The 21,640-nt window shown below is 47.9% G+C and overlaps 6 protein-coding genes across 6 annotated transcripts; 3 read left to right on the top strand and 3 right to left on the bottom strand.

The window, feature by feature from the left end:
• Nucleotides 1–692: 692 nt before the first annotated feature.
• Nucleotides 693–3,870, top strand: BDV27DRAFT_122785 (Zn(II)2Cys6 transcription factor domain-containing protein). The gene is made up of 6 exons (XM_032065710.1): nucleotides 693–1,160; nucleotides 1,365–1,530; nucleotides 1,612–1,758; nucleotides 1,836–2,314; nucleotides 2,369–2,503; nucleotides 2,568–3,870. The coding sequence occupies exons 1-6, from the start codon at nucleotides 1,032–1,034 to the stop codon at nucleotides 3,315–3,317; spliced, it is 1,806 nt and encodes a 601-aa protein (XP_031931174.1). The 5' UTR covers nucleotides 693–1,031; the 3' UTR covers nucleotides 3,318–3,870.
• Nucleotides 3,871–8,074: 4,204 nt separating this feature from the next.
• BDV27DRAFT_122791 (esterase/lipase family protein) lies at nucleotides 8,075–9,531 on the top strand. Its single transcript, XM_032065711.1, has 2 exons — nucleotides 8,075–9,256; nucleotides 9,310–9,531. The coding sequence occupies exon 1, from the start codon at nucleotides 8,196–8,198 to the stop codon at nucleotides 9,027–9,029; it is 834 nt and encodes a 277-aa protein (XP_031931175.1). The 5' UTR covers nucleotides 8,075–8,195; the 3' UTR covers nucleotides 9,030–9,256; nucleotides 9,310–9,531.
• BDV27DRAFT_53422 (major facilitator superfamily domain-containing protein) lies at nucleotides 9,098–11,370 on the bottom strand. The gene is made up of 6 exons (XM_032076876.1): nucleotides 11,028–11,370; nucleotides 10,935–10,958; nucleotides 9,509–10,883; nucleotides 9,433–9,449; nucleotides 9,310–9,387; nucleotides 9,098–9,256 (listed from the first exon to the last, which is right to left on the bottom strand). The coding sequence occupies exons 1-6, from the start codon at nucleotides 11,225–11,227 to the stop codon at nucleotides 9,166–9,168; spliced, it is 1,785 nt and encodes a 594-aa protein (XP_031931176.1). The 5' UTR covers nucleotides 11,228–11,370; the 3' UTR covers nucleotides 9,098–9,165.
• Nucleotides 11,371–12,488: 1,118 nt separating this feature from the next.
• BDV27DRAFT_154269 (uncharacterized protein) lies at nucleotides 12,489–13,310 on the top strand (the record flags this gene model as incomplete). Its single annotated transcript, XM_032071930.1, has 1 exon — nucleotides 12,489–13,310. One exon carries the CDS (start codon nucleotides 12,489–12,491, stop codon nucleotides 13,308–13,310), a length of 822 nt encoding a protein of 273 aa, XP_031931177.1.
• Nucleotides 13,311–13,802: 492 nt separating this feature from the next.
• BDV27DRAFT_122793 (class II aldolase/adducin family protein) lies at nucleotides 13,803–15,068 on the bottom strand (the record flags this gene model as incomplete). Its single annotated transcript, XM_032065712.1, has 3 exons — nucleotides 14,718–15,068; nucleotides 14,297–14,604; nucleotides 13,803–14,240 (listed from the first exon to the last, which is right to left on the bottom strand). Coding segments are annotated over exons 1-3 (868 nt in total), but the record flags the coding sequence as incomplete, so codon positions are not given.
• Nucleotides 15,069–15,195: 127 nt separating this feature from the next.
• Nucleotides 15,196–15,717, bottom strand: BDV27DRAFT_154271 (GFA family protein; the record flags this gene model as incomplete). The annotated part of the gene is made up of 2 exons (XM_032071931.1): nucleotides 15,196–15,576; nucleotides 15,631–15,717. The coding sequence occupies 2 exons, from the start codon at nucleotides 15,715–15,717 to the stop codon at nucleotides 15,196–15,198; spliced, it is 468 nt and encodes a 155-aa protein (XP_031931179.1).
• Between the last annotated feature and the right edge of the window lie 5,923 nt (nucleotides 15,718–21,640).

Genomic DNA, 21,640 nt, shown 5'->3' on the forward strand with positions numbered 1-21,640 from the left:
GAATATAGCGGGTTTTGATCTCATCGCGTCGTTTAATAAATTTAGAGACCCAGTTCTCTCCAACTGTTTGAATAGACACTGTACCACGCGCAGCAAGAAGAATATTGGCCATTTCTCGTATATGAGACGGTCGGGGAGGTGCTCCACGTCGATCTAGTGATAGAACCCATTGTACAAGCGATTCCTCTTCATTTTGAGTTAATATATGATTATTGGCGCGTGTTTCTAAGCGCGAAGTGATTCCATTTAATCGTCGTTGAAGAGTTGTGCGAGGAACATTATAGACACGCGCCGCTTCACGAATATTGCAGATTTCTTCTCTGTTCAAAGCGGATATAGCAAGTAGTATTCTGTCCTCCTGCTCAGCCAAACTTCTTGAATTTTGAGGCGCTTTTAGAGGCATGGTTGGTAGTTGAATTGAGTGAGGCAATAAAACGCGTAATTTTTTGATGAGGTGGCCCGCTCGTTGGTGTGGCCCGCTCACCGGTGAAATACGTTATTTACCTTAAGGCATCCCATGGAAAATATCACGTGCGACACCACTAGTCCCAACTGGAAACCAAAAAGACGCTTACTTGATGTGGAAGGCGAGCGAAGTCACGGGCCCCACAGGCGGAGACAAACCGCAGAATAAGAAGAAAAAACAAACACAAGAATTCCAAGACCGTTGACAACAAACTTTAACAGCAAATCGCAAGGTGGGTGGTCCTAGACCCCCAACGGTTCCGGAACATTACTCATGAACCGGGGGGAAAATGGACTGGATGAGTTGTTCGCAGTTGCATCGTTGAACCCACATCGCCCATGACGCCGTTGACGCGGCACCGTCCTGGCCGCTCCGTTATTGGTCGCCCAGCGATCAACGCTGCTCTAAGCGAAGCAGGGAATCTCTCGGACATGTTCGTTCTGATCTCGCTCGCTTCGATCCTGCCGTACCGTTGGCTCCAACCCATGGTGAACCCGACGTTCCAATCCCCTCCGACTGACTCTGGGATCGCGACGCGACCATCGGACCCTCCCCTATCCTTCTCATGATCACCCACGATTCTCGAGCGTTGCTCGTGTCTGGACCACCTCGGGAGAAGAGAGCCACGGTTGTGCCCTCTCAGGCCCCTCGTCAGGTTCGATCCTGCCGGGTTTGTCGACTGCGCAAGGTCAAGGTACGTCCCGAACCGATCGTGGTCTGAGCTTCTCGTTTTAGCATCATCACCGTTGGCCGACCCTCCCCCTATCATTAATTACAATAAAAATGAATTAAAAATAATTTCATAATCTTAATTCAATGTCCCTATCGGCTCTAAAACAACGAAATTTGTGCCGACGGAGCCACCCCGACGCGTTGTGAAACTGACTATCCACGATAGTGCGACCGCGTCAAACCCTGTCATGCATGTTGCGCTCATGGCTATCCATCCAAGTGCGTGTATGAACCGGGGACAGACGAGGATCCCCAGCCCATCAGTCAAGCGGATGAGATCCGAAATCTGCGGGCGGAGATCCGCGACTTAACGGCCCGCCTGAACAACAGTGGTAAGTGGCCCCAACTCCCCGCATGACAGATCATGATCATAGGGCCATGACTCGCTGACTTGGCATTGCGTCGTTCTCCAGAGCGCCGGCACCGATCGGAGCGGCGTCAGGCCCAGCTGCAACGGTTGTTTGCGACTATACGCACGGCCCCGCTGGAGCTTGTCGATCGATTAATCAATCAACTCCGTACGGGTTCCAGCGGATCGAATGAATGGGAAGGAACAGAAGGTGGGTGTGTAATGGCGTATGCGCCAGTCAAGAACGTGCAGGGCAGCTGCGAGGCTAACTCAACCGGGCGTATGCAGCTTTTCTCCACCAACGCTCTCTGGATGAGAACAGTGACGATAGCAGCAGAGATAACGATCACTATGCCTCACACGGGTCAGAGGGCTTCGATTTCAACCGCAGCCCATCAGAAAGCAGCGATGATTCATCATCATCCTCGTCGATCATTAGCATAAAGAACTCATCTAGGCCGATGCTGGATGTGTTTATTGAGCGGTTTGTTGACGCTTTTAGTCCGGAAGTAGATATCAAGTCGGGTCAGGCCGGAGCATTGCGACGCGCAGCGGAAATTCGCATGTTTTCTCCGCTTCTGATGGATGCATTTGAAGGGGTCTCGGTAGCTTTTTTCGGTCGGTCTGTTCAGGACCCGCGATTCGTGCAGTCCGGCTCTGAGATGTATGGGCGTGTCCTGCGGAATCTACAGAATGCCTTGTTTGACCCAGAGCGGAGCAAGGCTGAATCCACGCTGGCCACCGTCATTCTCTTAATGGCCTTTGAGGTACTTATCTTGCTTTCCATTATACGGTCCTCATTGCTTATCGGTTATTTTTAGAGCGTCGCACGGACCTCACAAGCAGGACTGGCATCGCACGTGTTCGGCGCTGTACGTTTAATCGAACACCGCGGACCTGATAATCATATTCACGGAGTAGAGCACCTTCTCTTCACAGAACTGCGTCCGTATTGGGTAAGTTCGCTTAGTGAAATACAATGCCATGTCGATCCATGCGTGGACTAACGCATCCAATCAGGTTGGGGCGGCCCTCGTCAGTCGTCAGCCTTCATTTCTTGCCAAGGAGGATTGGATCAATGTACCCTGGTCAGCAGGAACGAGCAAGAAAGACATCCTTCACTACCTGTTAGATTTAACGGTCGAAGTGCCATCCCTGTTGGCGGAATACGACGCTTTGGAGGCCACGCGACAGTCCAGGATCGCCAGTGCGCATGAGATCACCGTTAAACAGGCAGCGCTATGGAATGGGGTTACCAACCTCACGTGCCGGTTCCTCCAGTGGAAGATCGACTGGGTCGATGCCTATCCCGATGGACCGCCCAAGGAGGTACCCGCGGAACCCAACGATCAGTTTCCCATCTTCCGCTGTCGGGATCTCCGTACCGGTGCTGTCGTCACCCCGACAAAATTTGTCTACCCCGATCTACGTCTGGCTCAAACGATGTGCCTATATTATACCTCGCGGCTCATGCTATCGACAGTTGACACCCGATCGGACGACGAACGGGTGGGGCCCGCGCAGCAATATGCTCTTGGCTGTGGCATCTGCCGGACTCTCGAATGGTACATCTTAACGGCACCCGGCAACATGATCAACCGGCTCGCTTTCCCCGTGCGCGTGGCCTGGGAGGTGTTTCCCGACGGCGGACCTGAACGACGATTCATCTACGACGTGTTGAAACTGGTGGAGAAGCGCCATTCGCTTGGCTTATGGGGAAATGGGATGTCGGAGCTATCCCCTCGGGCCGGATCACCGCCGAGCGCATGACCTGGGGCACTTGTATAGAACTAGGATGGATATGTTGGCGATCGCAGGCACGAAAGCTGATGTTTTGTGGGAACGAAGTTACGAGCGATATGAACTTGGTAAAAAGTTGTTGATTTTTTTTTTTTTTTCTTTCCTCCTACACGAGCGAGGTTTGCTGATTAAGATCGAAGGGACGCCAGTCTTGACGTGTCTAACGATAAGAATATTTCATATGATGTACAATAATCACACAGCTCTTTCGGATAAGCGACTTAATGTATACCCGAATGTTTAACCCCTTGACGATGCCAAGCGACTCGAAAGATTAACTCGCTCCAACCTGCCCGAGCCAGTATTTGTAATGACAGCTATCCTCCAACGTCATTCTTGGGAGATTGCTTAAACTCTCACTCACACAAACCGTTTAGAAACAACCCGTAGGACAGCCGCGCAAGATCATTAACAGAACAATGCTAGAACTATATCAATTCCTTTCAAAACTATCAAAGTACGTAAAGGCACTGAATGGCAACTGCTTTATCATATAGTCGAACAGTGAACAGCAATCAATTATCAAGCCTCCGAGTCTCATAAAACTAATAATGTACTTTGTGGGCAGGTCGGGGTTGTCTATTTAGAGATATCTCGGACTAGGAGTTCACTCCAAATGGCATGATGTACGGAGTACTAGTTACAGCCTCGGAGACTAGAAGTCAAATACATGACTCAATTAGCTCAATCGCTGTTCCACTAGTAACGATATCGATGTACCAGAAGTAGATGGTTTCGTCTCTTGCGTTCATGGGTTTTTACCGTCTGCGGTGATAATCAGGAGATTGAGAGCTGATATACTGCTAGCTTAGGTTTTAGAGAGACCGAATGCGAGTCGCACATAGGTGATGTCGTAAGTTGATAAAAGCCGGTCCATATTTTCTTTTTTTCAATAAAACAGCAAGATCCATTATCCAGGAAGAAGTCCGCAGATTATTGAAGATGACAACATCGATCCTTACTACACACTCAGCTCACAACCGCATGTCCTACTCAATTGCCTACATAGGTGACGTTCTTGCTTGACGATTCAAAGAACAAGACCTGCATCGTCATGTGGTCTAGCCGTTCTCTCAGAGGTATCCAAAAAGCTGTGATCGTAGTGTAGACACAAATGAGAGGAACCTGCTCCTCGATCAGCAGTATGATCGATCAGATATATGAGTATTGCAAAGTCGCATGTCTTCAACTGCCCAGCGTTCCATAGGATTTGACCCGTCCACGATATTCTTTGAGGCGTGTGAGGGATGCCACTTCTCCAGTGGAGAATGGTTTTATATTGTCCTCGAAGTTGTCGACTAACTCCTTTATGGTGTTCTCCACATTAGCTCCACGGACAAGTAAATAGATGTTCCGGGAGTACCCGAGGTGCTAACAGATGGCATCAACGGCTGCAGTCTGATGGCCATAGGTACGTGACTTGAGCCCCTTTGAAAGATTTGCAGATGCTTTAGCGAAGGTTTCCCGGGTATCATCTCGAATACTAAGGTGGACACCAGAGAGCTCAATTTCTCTAGACTTGGCGACAACTCCTGATCTACTCTGTTCACTTCGGAACACCAGAGTGCGTGGTGGTGGTTTCACTCACTGATCGAACAATGGTAGATGGGACTTGTATGAAGCCGAAGTCAGGATAGAAGTCGTCGAAGGCAACATATGTTGGGGGTAAAACCGTAAATGGAGAGCCTACACTTCAATAAACATTGGGTAGTCAAGGCGGCCACTCATTAAAGATTATGGTTGCTCGGAACGCCTCAGTCCCAGGGTAAAGACGATAGGGTTAAGCTGCTCGTTCTACTCCTCACTTGTCGCTTGTTCTTTGTTGACCTGGGTGTTATTAGTATTAGTTAGTGACAGTCTTCGGAGTATAGCTATGTTCAACTCACTTGCATCTCTGCCTGCCTTGGGGGTGATATAAAATGTATAAGGATCATCTTCGCCTGACTGCTTCAACATTAAGGTATCCCTTACCCTGTAACGCAGAAAACCATGTCCAAGGAGATATGACATGACGCCGCCTTTTATTATCCCGTTCTGTACCTCAACTTCGGTCTGCACGGATTATCAATTCTACTCTAGGGAAAGAAGTTCAATGCTTTGTTCTCTCCTGGTTCAGCTGGGTGAAATTTGCCCTGCTAAGTGCCTTGGCGGACGGGGTTTGCATCTTTGATGTTCTTTCGAAAGTGGAGACAGAGATGCTGCCCCCTTGTCAGGGTTATTAAAATTGGACAACCAACTTCTTCATAGCTAGTCTTTTTCATCATCATAGCTAGCTGTCATGGTCAACATCAAATGGTGTACTGCGATCGTGGATAGCCGCGGGCATAGATGATGTTAAAATTGGAATCCTGGTTTTAACGGACGGGTTGCTTAAGCTTAATTATAAGAAAGGTATACAATACTAGATAGCGAGTATAGATAGCCATCATGAGTATCTAACCGCATGCGTAGGTGGCAGGGTATGTATACTGAAGTATTGAGTGTCGCAAAGATGGCTGGCTCAGATAACCTATCTATGTGAGGGGTTTGTTGCTTGATCAGCGATGACTGTGGATCGGGTTCTCGCATTCCGAGGTGATTTCACAGCTAACTGTAAAGTGAAGTTGACAGGGACATTGGACTCTTTTGAGGCGGTACAGTTGCTTCCCTGGCAGGTCATTAGCATCTGGTACATGCTAAGGTAGGATGCTTCTGCCGTTTGTGGGGATATACTCGCCAGCGAGTGCGGGCTGGGCATACCGCTCACCATGTCGGTCTTCATTTGCCAGGCAAGTATTCTGGAAGCCCCTATAAAGCAACAATGATTCTAGTTCCTGCTGGGGCTGTAAGCACCTGGGCCCTTCACCTGCCAAAAAATGTCGCCGATTCGATGCTGGTCTTGTGTTCCACGGCTTCAGGTCCCAGGTCAGTGACCCGGTGCATAAGGCTTGCACATTGGCAAACTGGAAGAATTAAACAAGAAGCTGGGCACGCTGAATCCCAGTGCTACTGTTTCGGTACGAATTGTGGTGATCAGTTCGTATTAGATATTAGCTGGTCGTACGATCATGGAAACCAATTGCAGAGAGTGGGTGAAGCGTCGTCGGTCCACGAGACATGCTGAATCTAAGAAGAAGCCGGTCCAGGACGTGACAGAGCCCCAAGCAGACAACAAGAAGGAAGTCGCTTTGAGACATCTAGCGCCCACTCAGGTGAGTAACGAGCCTGGTAAGGCGAAGAGGCAGTATCAGGTGGTTGGTTACAGGTTGTTGATAATGTGGTTTGCGGCCGATAAGGTGTAGAATATCAGGATAGTCTGTACCTGTGCCCACCAGGTGGCGGTGTTCACACGCAAGCGAGGGCACTGTACCTGGGGTGCGCATCAAACTATATCATCTGATGCAATGACGCCTGACCGATAGTTGAAGAAGAAACATTTGTTGTAATCTTGGAATCAGTGTGAGACCAACAGTCAAGCTGGCAGGTCTTGTCGCTCACTAATGGGTCTTGAACAGTGTGGTGGAGACCAAACTCTTCAGATCGATGATGAGGTCCGTAAACAGTTGTCCTGGAGTCTGCCTGTGGCCGAGAAAAAGGCCTGATACTTAGCGTATCGTGCCTGGGTAGGCAACTTATAAAGCTAATATACAACGCGCGAGACGTTCAGGGAAGAGTCAGGTCTTCGTAGATGTTTACGAGGCCTTGCGCATGTGACTGTTAATCACTGACAGCGTGCAGATTCCAAGTATTGGTATTCACGATCAGAAGCTGTGAAAGGGCTATCCAACTGCTAATATCATGAGAGCGTCGCAGGTGTATGAGTTACACATACACTATAGAAATGGGTGGAGGGAATCTTTAGTGATTCTGGATCTCAGGCATTGTCGATGAGGTAAGACTGCAAAGCCTTAACTACCGGAAATTGAGGAATAAGTATGCATTATTCCTGATTCAATTACTAGACAATCACACCATGTGTATTTCTTAGGTGGTGAGACGATAAATATATCAAAAGAATTGTCCCAAGAGTCGAGGATTCACTGAGAAAAAATATATATATATATATAAATTCACAAGACAGCCTAAACAAGGCAGTCATCATAGCAGAAGGTATAGAAAAGCAAAGGTATTATGGCACAATGAGGGAACTTGATGAAGAAGATATGATATGTATGTATGTCGAGAAAGGAGGAGGAGTTGTTATAAGCTTAAAGACAGATGACTGGAACGTGACCGTGATGAATGTTCATCCAATTGCCTTGAATCCCCGCCTTTGTATGGACCCTCAATTGACACTCAACTTGAACAACAGACAAACGGAGAGCAGTCATGACAGCTGACAGGAAATGTAACCTTGCTTATTTCCAGCAGTCCCCAGCCGGGGCTCGAACCAATGCGATGCAGGGAACATCTCAAACAATTTCCAATAGTGTGAGATTAGCGGCGGCCCTAATCAGTAGTGTCGAGTTAGGGTCCTTGATGGGGCTTTTTCTGTGGAAGACTCCACCCTTACGAATGGATTTGTTTGGTTCCTGAAGCCGATCGCTATTCTCCTGATCGGATCCATAATCTATTTTGCTTTTCTTTCTTTTTTCTTTTTCCTTTTTCTTTCCCGATCCATGCGAGGTCCACTTCAGCTGGGAAGTGCTGGTCGGTGCACGCTCTTGTGGTGCTTTTGTTTTCATTTTCTTAATTTAAAAGGCGACATGGTCCCTTGAATGGGTCGCGGGTTCATTGAACTTTTCCTCGTTTGTATACATTCATTATACGGATTCCCCCCATTCCCTTCGTTTGTACATGCACTTTTCACTTCGGCTGCATACCCACACTCCTTTGAAATTCATTATAGTAATACAATAATTGGCCACGATGAAGTTACATTCCCTCCTTCCCCTGGCCGCCCTCCTCACCCCGTCCTTGGCATTATTCGGCATCAATGACTTCGACTGCGAACTGACCGAGGAGCACCCGAACCCGGTTGTCCTGCTCCACGGTCTCGGCGCCACATACTACGAAGACCTAAATTTCCTCCAATACTGGCTCCAATCCCAAGGCTACTGCACCTACGCGCAAACCTACGGCGCCTACGAAGGCTTCCCCCTACTCGGCGGCCTGCGCTCGATCAGCGAATCCTCCGAAGAAATCGCCAAATACATCCGCGAAGTTGTTGACAAAACCGGCGCCGAGAAAGTCAATCTGGTCGGCCATTCCGAGGGCGCATTCCAATCGCTCTACGTCCCCAAATTCCAGGGGGTCTCGGGCCTCCTCGATAAGATTGTGGCGATCGCGCCCCCGACGCAAGGGACGAATTTCGGCGGCTTGTATAATCTCGCTTACCTGTTCGGAAATGTTTCCCGGGAGGTTGTTGGTGAGGTATTGAGTACGTTTGGCTGTCCGGCGTGTGATGAGCTGGGTCCTGATGGGGCTGCCGTGCAGCGGTTGAATGATGGTCAGCCCATCCTGCAGTCGGGGAATAACTTGACCGTGATTGTCTCGAAGTACGATGAGATGGTTACGCCGCATTCGACGTCGTGGGTGGAAGGCGCCAATAATATTTACGTGCAGGATTCTTGTCCCCTCGACCCTGTGGGACATATCGGGGAGGCGTATGATTTGAACGTTTGGAACCTGGTCAAGAATGCTCTTGATGGCACGCCCGACAGGGATTTCTTCTGTGTGATTGGGTCACCTGGAAAGATCTGATTGTGGTCTTGGTAAAATAAGACGGAGCGGGAGAGCAATGTTCTCTGGATAGGTATCAAAAAGTATATAGTCCCATATGTACAGGCATTAATGTATAGTCATCAGCATCAACATCGCACATGTTGCGGCATTAGCATTATCGGGTGCAGGTCTTTTCGTCCACCAGGGTCTCGTCGGAGGATCGTGAATCGTTGCTTTGGTTGTCTTGGACCAGATTGTGTCCGTCGCTGCAGTTTGGTTAGAGCAAGTATCGTAAACAGGGCGAGGGATATGTGCGTACCCAAGCCTCTTGTTCGGCACCAGTAGTGAGAGGATTACCACGGGAGCAGACAGCGCCAACGCGGCGATGGTGATGTACCTGCCATTGTCAGCATGCGTTATTGAACCACCTCAAGAAACATACCCCATGACATCGGAATACTGGAAGAAAGTTAGCGAATAGCTCGAGCCAAATAGCAAACGCAGACAGGTGAACGTACCGCTCGGTTTACTGCATTTCGCTCCGCCGTCCCCCACGCAGGCAATGTATCCGTAATAGAGTTGTATAGCCCGACGACGGTGGCCTCATCGACACCGTGTCCGAGATGCAAACGCAGCCGGTCACGCAGCTGATTGGAGTAAATCGCGCCGGCGATCGCTGAGCCGATTCCATTGCCCAAGAACGATCCGAGCAGGATCAGCGACGTAACCTGCGCCAGTTCGGCATGAGTCACAGAAATCTGTGCCGCGACGATCACGATCGTTTCTATCATGCCACTGCCCGCACCCTGGATCAGCTGAACGATGAACAGTTCCGCGACGGAGCTCTCGTTTTTGCGCAGACGGACCATCACTCCGTACCCGACCATTCGGATGGCGGCGCCGATCACCCCGATCCATTTGTACGACCGTAGCCGATACATCAGCAGTCCGGTGCCCATCCCTACCAACGCCTGCATGACACTATTGGTGTAGTTGAGAAACTGCGCATCACGGGGCGAGAAGTTGTGGGACACCATGGACCAGACGTATAGGTAGGTCTGGGTGGTTCCGAATCCGATGTTGTCAACGCATGCCAACGCCATCGGGACCACAACGGACAAGCTACGGAAGTAGTGGATCGGGACAACCGGGTGGCGTGCGAAGTATTTCTCATACGGATACAGACAGGCCAGAGCGATGCCGCCAAGCACTATCAAGGCGTCGACCCACGGAGTCTTCCAGCAATCGGATGTCGTGGCGGCCAGGGTAATGGGGATCAGCACTAACGCAAACCCGCCACTAAGCAGAATGATGCCACCAAGATCGATGCGCGAACAGAAAGTGAAGAGATTCAGTCTCTCCGTCAGGATGAGGCCAGAGCGTTTGGCCCGTCGTTCGAAGACTAGGAGGGTGACAATGATGAAACTGGCGCAGAAGGGCATCAAGATGGCGAACATGCCGATACCCCAGCGCCAGCCAATGCCATTGACGACACTGTCGACGATGAATGCAGACACCCATGGTGTGATCAAGAAGGGGATGTACAGGATGTTGTAGACAAAACCTCGCCAGCGCATGGACGAGATATCCGACACGACGGTGGAGTTGAGGATGGCCGTGCCGGCCTGGCCGACGGAGTAGAATACGTAGCCACCCGCATAGATGTTGAACGTCTTGGACGATGCACAGAGAATGTACGACAGAATGTAGCATGTGATGGTAAAAATGTATGCCTCGGCCCGCCCCAAGACGTCCGAGACTTTGGCTATCGGCGGTTTACTTACGGCGGTAATGATGCTGGCCGCAGTGTTGAGCGTCGCCAGCACCGAGAGATGTTTGAAGTCGGATGTCGCGAAGTTGCGATAAGTCCCTACGGTAGAGTTGTCCAGTTCGCTAAACGGATATTAATACATCGAAAGCTTTGAAGATCCCCACAAGACTCACAAGATGACCATAAGCATGACCAAGCTGAACGGTATGAGATGGTTAGCATTTGGGATCTGGATCGTACCAGTATAGGACTGTGGCAGTACATACCCGATATAGAGAAGATATCTTCCTTTCCGGCCGCCCACAGCTTCGACGGCCTCGATTTTGACCGCTCCAGTGGCTTTGGGTGGACTGGATTCTGTGACGTTGATTTCGAGCTGGCCGCATTTCTCGTTGTACAGTGAGGAAGGACTGGACGCATCGTCGTTCGCCGACGGATGGAAAAACCTTCTCCAAGCAGCCAACATATCGGCGATGATTACACCCGTGCAGCACTAATGATAGACGGGGGAACGGTTCTAGATAACTACTGATTGCTCAACAGTATCCTCATCGTTACAACCGGAGGGTTGTAGATGATAGGGAAAAGTGGAGAAGGGAAAAACGAAAAAAATAAAAAAATGAGAGGGGGAGGAAGAGGGTGATTAGAAAGCTTGGATGAATGGGGAAAGATGAAGAAAGCAAGCAGGGTTTGCAAAGTCAGTTGGTTGAATGATCGACACGGTCAGATTAGTAGTAACAGTCATAGTTCTCCAGTGAGGGGTTGTGCCAATCAATCCCTTGGCGACCAGTCTGCTGGACGGTCGCTCATGCCGTCGATCACATCCGGATCGACGTCCATGCTTCTGTTAAATGATCATCCCACACAGACGGCGGTGGAGAGTAGGTGTACAGTGTCATTGGCACCTGGATAGTCGGCTCGAGACTAGTCCTTGAAGTGCCGTCGCGAGTATCGGTCTAGTAAACTAGTCACTATAGTAGACTAGAGTAGGATTTCCTTTTGCCAAGAGAGTTGCCGTTTCCGGACTCATTAGCCCTATCTCGTTAAAATCCTTGATGGACTGGGGTTAGGAAAAAGTTTTTCATGCCTGGATTTCCTCCAAGTGACACTCAACTAAACAAACAAAAGCTCGGCTCTTGGTAGAAGATGCAGTAGCACTACATACCCAGTCTCACTAACATCACATCGCAGGAGAGGTTCATCCGATCAATGCTGGAAAGGTGGAGACCTAGATGCTTGCTTATGCATCTCTAATGCATGGTGCTAGTGAATCAAACGTCCTCCGAATATGCCCGACTTGATGGAAAATTATCCGCCACAGCGAATGGACATTTGATTGACTTGAGATTGATCACAACAGGAAAAAGTGACGAACTGCCAGGTGTCGCTGGACAGTGCCTCAGGTATCAGGCCATCACGCCATATGATTGGCTAATGAGATCGCAACAGTAATTTAACCCAAAAGGGAAATCCGACCGCACGCCAGGTACCACGTGACGTCAACTGGGACGCGCTGGAAACAAAGAAACAGTGAATGGATTTCCATCCAACACAAACCAGTCAATTCGCTTCTCTATGAGCATAGATGCCTCTGCCCATAATGGAGCTGCTCAAACACCTACTCCTTCAACCTATCTGCTGGGTACCCACTGGGACCCCACCTCGAACAACCCGACCTCAACGTTGACCACTGAGTGTGTGATCGTACCTTTCGCATCACAGACGCCATGGCCTCGAAATCGGCAATCCCAGTCGACCAGCCTAACACCACTGCGGAGATTCTCCGTCTACAGAATCAGTTGGCGCAAGTCCGCAACCAACGCATAATACTGGATCTACGCAATGGGATTGCTCGCGAGAACCAGTTGTTGGCCGACGCTCAACGCCGTCTCCAAACGACAGAATCACAGACGCCGACCGGCGGTCGCGCCCTTAATTCATCGCATACCCCTACTCCATTTACGATTGGTAGTACCACACCAGCGAATAAGGGTACAAATGCGAAGCCATTGGACTCGAGACCCAAACCCGTGACGGGTAATAACAACACTAGTGGCACTGTCATACCAAGGAAGGAAGCAGAGCTGCCAAGGTTCCCCGTACCCAGAAAGTACTGTGGCCGGGATCGATCTTCGTATATTACCTTGGTCAGCAAATTGCGAGGGTTGTTTCGCAAAAATCAACGGTATTTTGCTTTTGATAAGAACAAGATTGCCGAAGCAAAGAGACATCTATCTCGCCTTGTCCTCGATGAATGGACGACACATACCGAGTCTAGCGGACGAGCACATACATGGGATGAGTTTCGCTTCTTTCTACTTCGGCAAATTGAGAGGCCTGCAACGCCAAGGGTGGCGCGCCATCGATGGAATGTCACTCGACAACACCGCGATGAAACCGTGCGAGACTTCGCAAACTACTTGGTAATGCTGGAAAACGATTTCTCAACACCAATATCTGAGCAAGACCGCAGCAAGAGACTTTGTAATGGTATGAACAGTTGTTATTGCAAAAGAGGGCTAGAAAGTATACTTCATTTTTCACTCTGAGGTATGACGCACAGGTTGAGTTACTGACAAAGTGGGAAATGGAATTGGCTCGCCCGGTTGAGTCAGTATCTCACCGGACAAAGTTGGTTTCTTGAAAGTTGAATACAAGAGGAGATGGGGGTTGGCGAATTAAAGCTATGTGACAACTATTGGCCCTTTTGTCCTGGGCATCTACCGTGTGCTTGCACGAGAGGATGGTCGATAGCCGGAAAGGGTTCAAATTTCTATTGTTTTCCTCTTTCTATCTATGTACTTCGTAATCTTTGCAACCTTTCAGTACTCCTTATGATGGATTAGAACAGCTGACTGCAATACCACACCAACACCTTCCTACTCTCAACTACTCAGTACCAACCAACGCTGTGTGCAATGTGCTCGCTCCTTTCATGGTATAATGGCATGCATCAACAATCACACCTCAACCTTACCTTATGAGATGCTCTACGTTCATCTGTACAAAAGGAAATCAACGCAGTCTCATTGCATATAATACCAGCAGGAGTTAGACAGCACTTCGAACAGAAAAGAAAAAAAACATTCATTAAAAGATTTTAGATAGTATAAACAACCCAACTAATTCAAATAACTCCCCTTAGTCTCTTCATGAATAACATCAAACAGCGGTTTCGCGCTGAAATAACCCGCCAAAGGCGTACCCACGGATTTATATGTGAAGGCCGCATCGGCGTCATCCACCTTAATGGTCTGTCCTCCTCGTCCAGCCGCCGCCGCATCAGCCAGTAACTGTGCATAGCAGCACTTCTCCAAGCTCACGAACCAAAATACGGTCTCCTCGATAGTATTGCCGACCGTCAAGAGACCATGATTCTGTAACAGAGCCGCCTTCTTATCGCCCAGGGCTGCGGCGATATTCTTTCCTTCTTCCTCGGCGAGGACGATACCGTTGAATTGCTTGTAGACGACGTGATCCTGTAGCATGGGTAAGTTATACAGAATTGGTCAAAGAAGCATATGGAGGAACTGACATTGTAAAAGGCACACGCATCCTGAGTAATAATATCCAATGGCCGACCAAGACTGCAAAACGCGCGACCGTGCAGACTGTGACTGTGTGCTGCGCAGTTGACGTCCGGTCGAGCGGCATGGATGGCCGAGTGGATCATGAACGCGGCGGCGTTGAGTAATCGGCATGGACCGCCGTCGATGACCTCCCCGGCATGGTTGACCAGGATCAAGTCAGAGGCTTTAATCTGAGAGAAGGCGACGCCGAATGGATTGACCCAGAAAGTGCTTGGGTCGACGGGGTCGCGAAGGGTGATGTGGCCGGCCACTCCTGTGTTCCGTGGATATATATAGTAAGCTATCCGTTCATATCATATCATATCATATCATATCATAACTCCTAGACAATCTATTATATAGCGGGTTTTGGTATGGTAGTCATACCCTCATCGTATCCGTTCTTTCCGAAGATCCGGAACGCCGCTGCGAGTCGACCTTTGAGATATTCACGCTCTTTCATCTTGTCTTCGAATACGGGCGGTTTGGGGATGTTCATTTTCACTTTGGCTTTACCAGCGCCGGCTTCCTGGGTGGATTGACGGGCTTGGAGAGTGATGGGGGGTGCGGTTTCGGTTGAGGTCGGGGGCGCCATGTTGCTGTCTGGTTTGCTTGGATGATGGTAGATGGGAATGAATTTTGCTCGTTCTATCTTGACAGATGGAAGGAAAAGGTGGCAGCTGTTGGGGGAAATCAAGATGCTTATCTGATAAAGGATAAAAGAACGCGGGGTAAAACCTGAATTAGAGTTGCCGAGCAGAACCCGAGGTTGTTTCTCGATTCATACTGATTAGAAGAAATACTATAAGTGGATCATGAACCATGATATTGCGATCATTCCATATATAAGACAAGACAAGATAAGCTACGGCATGGCCTCAGTTTTTGGCACGCTACCGATCTGATCCACCCATGGCTCCCTCCGTTTACAGAAGATTTCCAATGCTAAGCCCAAGTCGCCACGAGACTCTGCATCCAATGTGCCAGTTTTGACAGTAACAGTTCCTCTCCCGCCCGGCTGCGTGATAAGTGGGGACCCACAATCCCCACAGAAGTGTCTCTGGAGCTCGTTCCCCAGATCGCCCGACGGATGGGCGTAAACCTTGGGGGTTCCAGCCGTGTAGGTAAGTGTGGGCTTGGGGACGATCAGGTTCGACGAGAAGGGGGCTCCCGTGTTTCGTTTGCAGTCCTCGCAGTGGCAGAGAGCAACTTTAGTGAACAGATAACTGTTAGTATTAGGGCGGATCTCGATCACTAAAAGAGCATGGCCATAGGTGGAGGGAGGCTGATCTTAGGGTACCTTGGGGAATGGCGCGTCAGTGGGGAGATCCACGCGGTAGGTGATCTTTCCACACAGGCATGCTCCGGTCAGAGACTTTCCGGCCATGATGTGCTTTTTGTTTCTTTCTTTCTTTCTTTCTTTCGGTATAATATAATAGTACAGTTATCCGTTGAGATGGTAATGCTGAATATGAATTGTTGGAGGAGAAAGCTGAGTCTGCGGGGCAAAGAATTAGTCTTTCGGACAGCTGTCATAAAACCACTTACTACTCGTGGTAGTGCTTATAATGGTATATATTAACGTGCAGGGATCGCCATAACGTGTAAAGCCAATCATACGCTTCACAATAGCAATACTGCCATCGGTATTTGTTGCATCACCAACAACCCGTCCCACAACTTTCGGTCTCTTGCGCTAGTATAAAATATGACCGCTTTAGAAGGAGCTTGGCCACTTTCTTATTTTGCGATGAGATGGGCCTTCGGATCTCATTTGCCCAAATTAAGAATGTTCTGTATCTGACGTGATGCGAGGTTATCTATGATATGTCCGGCTGACGGACTTACGCATGTATGATGCTGATTATGATGACTTCAGGTTGTGTTCATAAGACAACTGTAGGTACCAAGCCCTCTTTGATCCGAATCCAAGGGTGCATGGTTACTGGTAATGGTCGGACTTTCGCATGTTTCCGTTTTGTGATGGCCTCAAGGTGGATATGATTATGTTGATTGTTGTTCTTGATTAAGAAAGGTGAGCTGAAAGAAAAGGAGAATCATAAAAATACAAAGGGTAGGTCATGATGCTTGCATAGAGTAAATGCATGCAGAAAGCTCTCTCAAGTTAGTGCGCAATTGACAAGCATATTAAAGGCAGAACAATAAAGTAAAATGTAAAAACATAGGTTTTCAACTGTATCAAGTGGTCAGGGGTGAGGTCAACCTGAAGAAATTGGCGGCGATTGGTGCCCCATAGTCGGATAATTCAATTCGCCTCCTCTAGTTTCTTCATTCTGTAGATGAAAAACAGAAAGATGGAACGGAAGAACATAAGAGTTCAGGTGGTAGAATCAGCGATCAGTATTTTGGCTGACAGTACCTCTAGTTCGTCGTCCTTATGCCTTAATTTCGAACTGTTTGATATTGATTAGAAAATCCTTAATAGGGCTTGGTGTGCGGCGTCCGTAAAGTGCTTGTAATATATAAGGACCGCTGAGGTTCATAGGAAACGACGAAGAGCACATGGGATTTGGTGTGCCTTGAGGCTATCCTGCCATTAAACTCAGAGGACTTTCAGGTCGATCGATAGGCTAGGGATGATAATCCTAGAAGTTCCTAGCCACTAGGCCTCGTCCTTGTACTCCAACCGATCAGCAAACGCAGCTTCCGGATTCACCCTACGTAAGCCTAGCGTGTTCTGTTTGATGGTATATAAAGGGATACCAGTATGCAATGTCATGGCTTCCTCTTTGCTCTCTGTGACCCAAGTTTCTGCCATGGGCCGCACGATGTGCAGAAATATTTCAAATTATATCCGAGTCTTGTTTGCAAAATTGGTTCTCGTGGCGCTCTCAGTGGTCAAAGCCTGGTAACCTGCTTTCTTCAGTAAAGGTACTTAGGCGTCTTAGTTATATAATGATGCTTATATACAAGGTTGCAAAGCTGTGCAGAAGTGTGAAAAGTCTATCTGTATCCAGCACGCAGGTATGGTAGAGATTCAGCTCCATTACGCTGTACTATTGGGATTTTATGGTTTGTAACCAGCTAATCAAAATAGTAGGTATCAAGGGCCGCATTTGTAGAAAGTAGTAGTACGCTTATGGAGAATGCGTGCTAGATCAAGTAGTCTTCTTATCCAACAAGACAACATATAGATATAGTATTGGGCTAGGTTGGATGTAGGTCGGTGTGGAGGCGTAAGTCTAGCCCTACACAATTACTAAAGTTCCACTTCCAAGGGAAATGAGAAAATGCTGAATGAATTTGACTCAGCCGTGATATATGCATACTAAGGGAATGGTATTGTTGTATTGTGACAAGACTGCTAATTATTGAAGTGTATAATTCACATCAATGAGTCACACACTTTTGCGTATCTAGGGAATATTGGCCATTCATTAGATATATCATGACTTCCACGGCCTCTGGAACACTTTTTACTTAATCCCCTTGCCAAGTTAGGAGACTCCGTGCAAGGTACCAGTCAAAGATTCCATTGTGGCCATATAAACGCAAAGGCCTATCGCGCAGCTGTATTCAACACCCATCAGGGCAAAGGGGTAGCTAAAGACCGCGTGGACTGATTAGTCGATCATGTCGAGTGTCCATACCATACATATCGTCACATTGGACTGCAGAAACGACCGAGTTATCGGACATATGCTTGCTCCAATGAATGAATAGCTTCGTCCAGCGGAATAAAATGGCTATTGAGAGGGGCCATAGAGTAGAAAAGCTCGAAGGTTCATTCCGCACCAAAGCCAGAAGTTTGTCTTATTTCGAAAGCATCTGCGGTACTCGGTATGTCAGCCCTATGGTGAGCATTGTGCCTCTAGTTATGGAAAAGTTGAGATGACAATTCCATGGAGACTGTACTGAGACCAATCCACCACACTTTCATTATTCAAGGCTTCGTGAAGCGAACGAGACTTACCTCAATACCACGTACTTTACATCGCATCCTTGCTGCTTTTGATTCAACATGGTATAGAATATTCTGTACTTAAGTTTGAGTGGATGCAATATCGCAAAAATGCCAGGGGTTCTGCCAGTACGGCCAGAAAAAGACCTAAAGGCAAACGTGCCTCAATCGCATTCGTTGATTTCCATGGTCCCTTCATTGGCAGTTTGAACAACAGATCAAACTACAATGGCCACACAGGGAAAAGGCTCACATTGCCAGGGGAAAGACGGATTATTCCCTTTGGTATGGCGATGCAAGGCGACCCGAATCGAATTTATTTTGCTAACCGGCTTCCCTTTCGGCACACGGCATACGAGGGCTTCCGATATGTATAGGCTTCCAAAAATATTCTTTATATTATTTAGGTACACCTGGATAGATTCCCGAAGGGTAAAGATGTTAATCTCGCAAAAAGCCTTTCTCGCCTGCGCAGCTTCACCACAGCTGCGCACGACGCTGTGACCAACAAAAAGTACGACATATGACGAGCATATTCGACGCCTTATTGGGGGGGGGGAGTGGCCGCTGACCTGTAGCTTGCTTCAATCTTAGCAAAGATTAACAATATCTACATCCAGGCTCGACATCGAGGGCGAAGCGACCCAGCGTTCTATGTAATCAGCGTTGTGTAAGTATACGATAACATGAAAAGGCAACTGCAGGAAGATAGATGAACAACCGGTTATACTCTACGCAACACAACTTAGAAGAAGCGAGACATCGTTCCATGGTAGCATGTATTGCACACTCTATCTTTTGATTCTTATCATACAGATATTGAGTTAGTGAAGCTGTATCAAGAGAGCTATTTTAGATTAACTTTCACCAGCATCGTCCTGCAAGCCAGCAGGTTTTGCGCGAGCCGCAGAAATAAGCATTGGGGGCTCTCCTGAGGAACAGCATTACCCTGTGCAAGGGGTGGACGGATGGAGCCCAGCATACCTGGATTCGTAATCGTACCCCTAAAGAATGCTGCATATTGTTAATTGAAGCTCCATGATTGTCATCCATACAGTGTTGGATTTTCCAAGGCGTTTGGGGAGAGACGAATGAGGAAGAAAGCAAGGAAGTAAAACATATGGTGTGTTTGATTAATTCCTTATATCATCAAGTGTTCTACAAAGAAAACTGTCGTCATAAGACATGACTCGTACGAGCAGAGCCCGGATTCCTATGCATGCCTCCTGTTTCTAAGGAAATACTTACTATCTAAACAGCATTCAACCCACGCACATACTTGAAGTAATCTCTCATTCTCCATGATCAACCCAGGCGGGTCAGTGAAGTGTTGGTTGACCACAGAAAATAATAAATACACTGTCATTCCGGCCCTACAGGCCAGCGAGACAATTTTTTAACCCGGCAAGATATAGCTACGAGCACACGATCGTATTGCTGACGACCTAGCATAATACGTTATGGTGTTTAAAAGCAAACCAAAGCGGCCCCGTCAACGTGGAAGGCCAAGGAAGCTGGATCAGGAGACCGTCGAGAGAATTATCCAGGCTATTGGGGACCCGGATCATTGCGAGCAAGAAGGATTCGCCATGGATATTAGTATGCCGGATGTGCACCCACAGACAATTCGCAATCGTTTGGTCAACGAAGGCTTTTGTAAGAGCCTTGATTGCTCACAGATGTGGTTGACAATTGAGGCTCGAAGCGCACGATTAACGTTTGCTAAATCTGTTGTACAAGAAGGAGTTAAATGGCACTCTGTTCTTTTTACAGCTGCCATTGAACTCAGCCTTGGTGCCAATGGGACAGCCAAGATAATAGATCGGACTAGACTATTTTTTTGTGACCAATGCGAGAAGGAGAAAGCAAAAATAAACAGCTATACACTTCGCTTCTGGATGGCTATTGGATACAACCAAAGAAAACCGCTCGTGTTTTTCCAGACAGAAGAAGATGCGCTCAATATATTAGCAGAAATGCTTAAGGTTGACCAGCCAGCGAAACAAGTACATCCAAACCTAAATCAATGGATATTGCTGGAGGCAGATAACCTTCCACAAGACACTACGGAAATGTCTACAAAATCACTACGCGAAATTGGATTCTCTGTAATCCAGTGCCCACCACGCTCTCCCGATCTGAACTTAGCACAGGATGTACTGCTCTACATCAAGAAAAGTGTACAGAAACTCAATACCAATAACCTGGACGATCTAAAAACAGGTATCCAAACGGTATGGGAATCTGTTTCAAATCGCAAATTGAATAAATTGATCAATTCAATGCCTTCAAGGGTGTCTGAGGTTATCAGACGCGAAGGGAGGCCCAGGTGATACCTGATATTGTTGGCCAATATATGGAAGGGGGCTGAGCAGAGAATAAGAGTGAGGTCATGGACGAAATTTGCCGAATAAGAGTGATGGGACAGTTTTTATTCCTATTTCTTTGTACTCGATTGTCTTTACTGGATTTACTCTACAGGTCTTCTAACTTTTCTTACGGGCGGTCTCATTGTTGAGTACTGATTGACGCCATTTGCAGGCCATGCTTGACAACCTTTCTGACATTCAGAGCTATGTTACCTTACAGTCATAGCGCTTATAAAATTAAACCACGTAGCTTGTCGACTGCGCTCAAGGAGGATGTAAAAGTCAATTATTATCCTTGTTCTTTGTCAATAGAAAGTCTCGAATCATCCCATGGCGTTCTGGAAAGTATGGCGGCTCACCATATGGTCCTAAATCCCTTGCACCAGAAACTGACCGCGAGGGATTATATACGACTTTATCCTGCAAACAATTATCTGGCCACTATATCCAGGGCTCAAGGATAAGCTATTGCATGTTTGTCATCAAGGTGCTGATGTAGGTGTAGCGTCTGTTAATAACCTGAAGTCAGGTCTAGTAATTTAACGGATGATCTGCTATACAAGGTAGATATCCAGTCAACCAGGTAAGGGTACGTAGGCGAATAGAAAAGAAAGTATGTATTGACTGAATAGTAGAATCGAATACAACGAGATTGATTCTTACCCATCATTACTATGTCTATGGTCCTCTTTAAATAGCCTAGAATCCTCCCCTTTTTGGTAGGTCTATTCCGTTGTAAAGGGGACTAATTCGCCAGGCGACACCTTAGCCCCCTGGTTCTAAATTGCAACGGAGGCTAGAGTCTCTGTAGAGAGAACCGGAACCAGGGCCTATGCAAAGGGGACCGGGATTGTAGGCTTCCGGGAGCTCTGAAGGATATACGGGCCTATTTTATGTCGGAGCCGTGACCAGGAAATGTCTAGTATTATTATATTCAGCCACTGGCTTGAAAGTCGACGGAGAGCGATCTGCTTCTTTTACCCATCCTTGGGCCTTTTTATTTGGAAATGTTGTTTTTG

This window comes from Aspergillus caelatus, assembly GCF_009193585.1.
Source record: "Aspergillus caelatus strain CBS 763.97 unplaced genomic scaffold BDV27scaffold_26, whole genome shotgun sequence".
NCBI classification, from domain to species: Eukaryota; Fungi; Ascomycota; class Eurotiomycetes; order Eurotiales; family Aspergillaceae; genus Aspergillus; species Aspergillus caelatus.

Excerpts from the sequence above, each read along its gene's own strand:
- BDV27DRAFT_122785 (XM_032065710.1), top strand. The coding sequence starts at position 1,032 with ATGATCACCCACGATTCTCGAGCGTTGCTCGTGTCTGGACCACCTCGG. Across the intron at positions 1,531-1,611 it reads GGCCCGCCTGAACAACAGTG|AGCGCCGGCACCGATCGGAG; the intron begins GTAAGTGGCCCC and ends GTCGTTCTCCAG. Across the intron at positions 2,504-2,567 it reads CAGAACTGCGTCCGTATTGG|GTTGGGGCGGCCCTCGTCAG; the intron begins GTAAGTTCGCTT and ends GCATCCAATCAG.
- BDV27DRAFT_122791 (XM_032065711.1), top strand. The coding sequence starts at position 8,196 with ATGAAGTTACATTCCCTCCTTCCCCTGGCCGCCCTCCTCACCCCGTCC.
- BDV27DRAFT_53422 (XM_032076876.1), bottom strand. The coding sequence starts at position 11,227 with ATGTTGGCTGCTTGGAGAAGGTTTTTCCATCCGTCGGCGAACGACGAT. Across the intron at positions 10,959-11,027 it reads AGATATCTTCTCTATATCGG|CTTGGTCATGCTTATGGTCA; the intron begins GTATGTACTGCC and ends CATACCGTTCAG. Across the intron at positions 9,257-9,309 it reads GTGCCGAACAAGAGGCTTGG|CGACGGACACAATCTGGTCC; the intron begins GTACGCACATAT and ends ACCAAACTGCAG.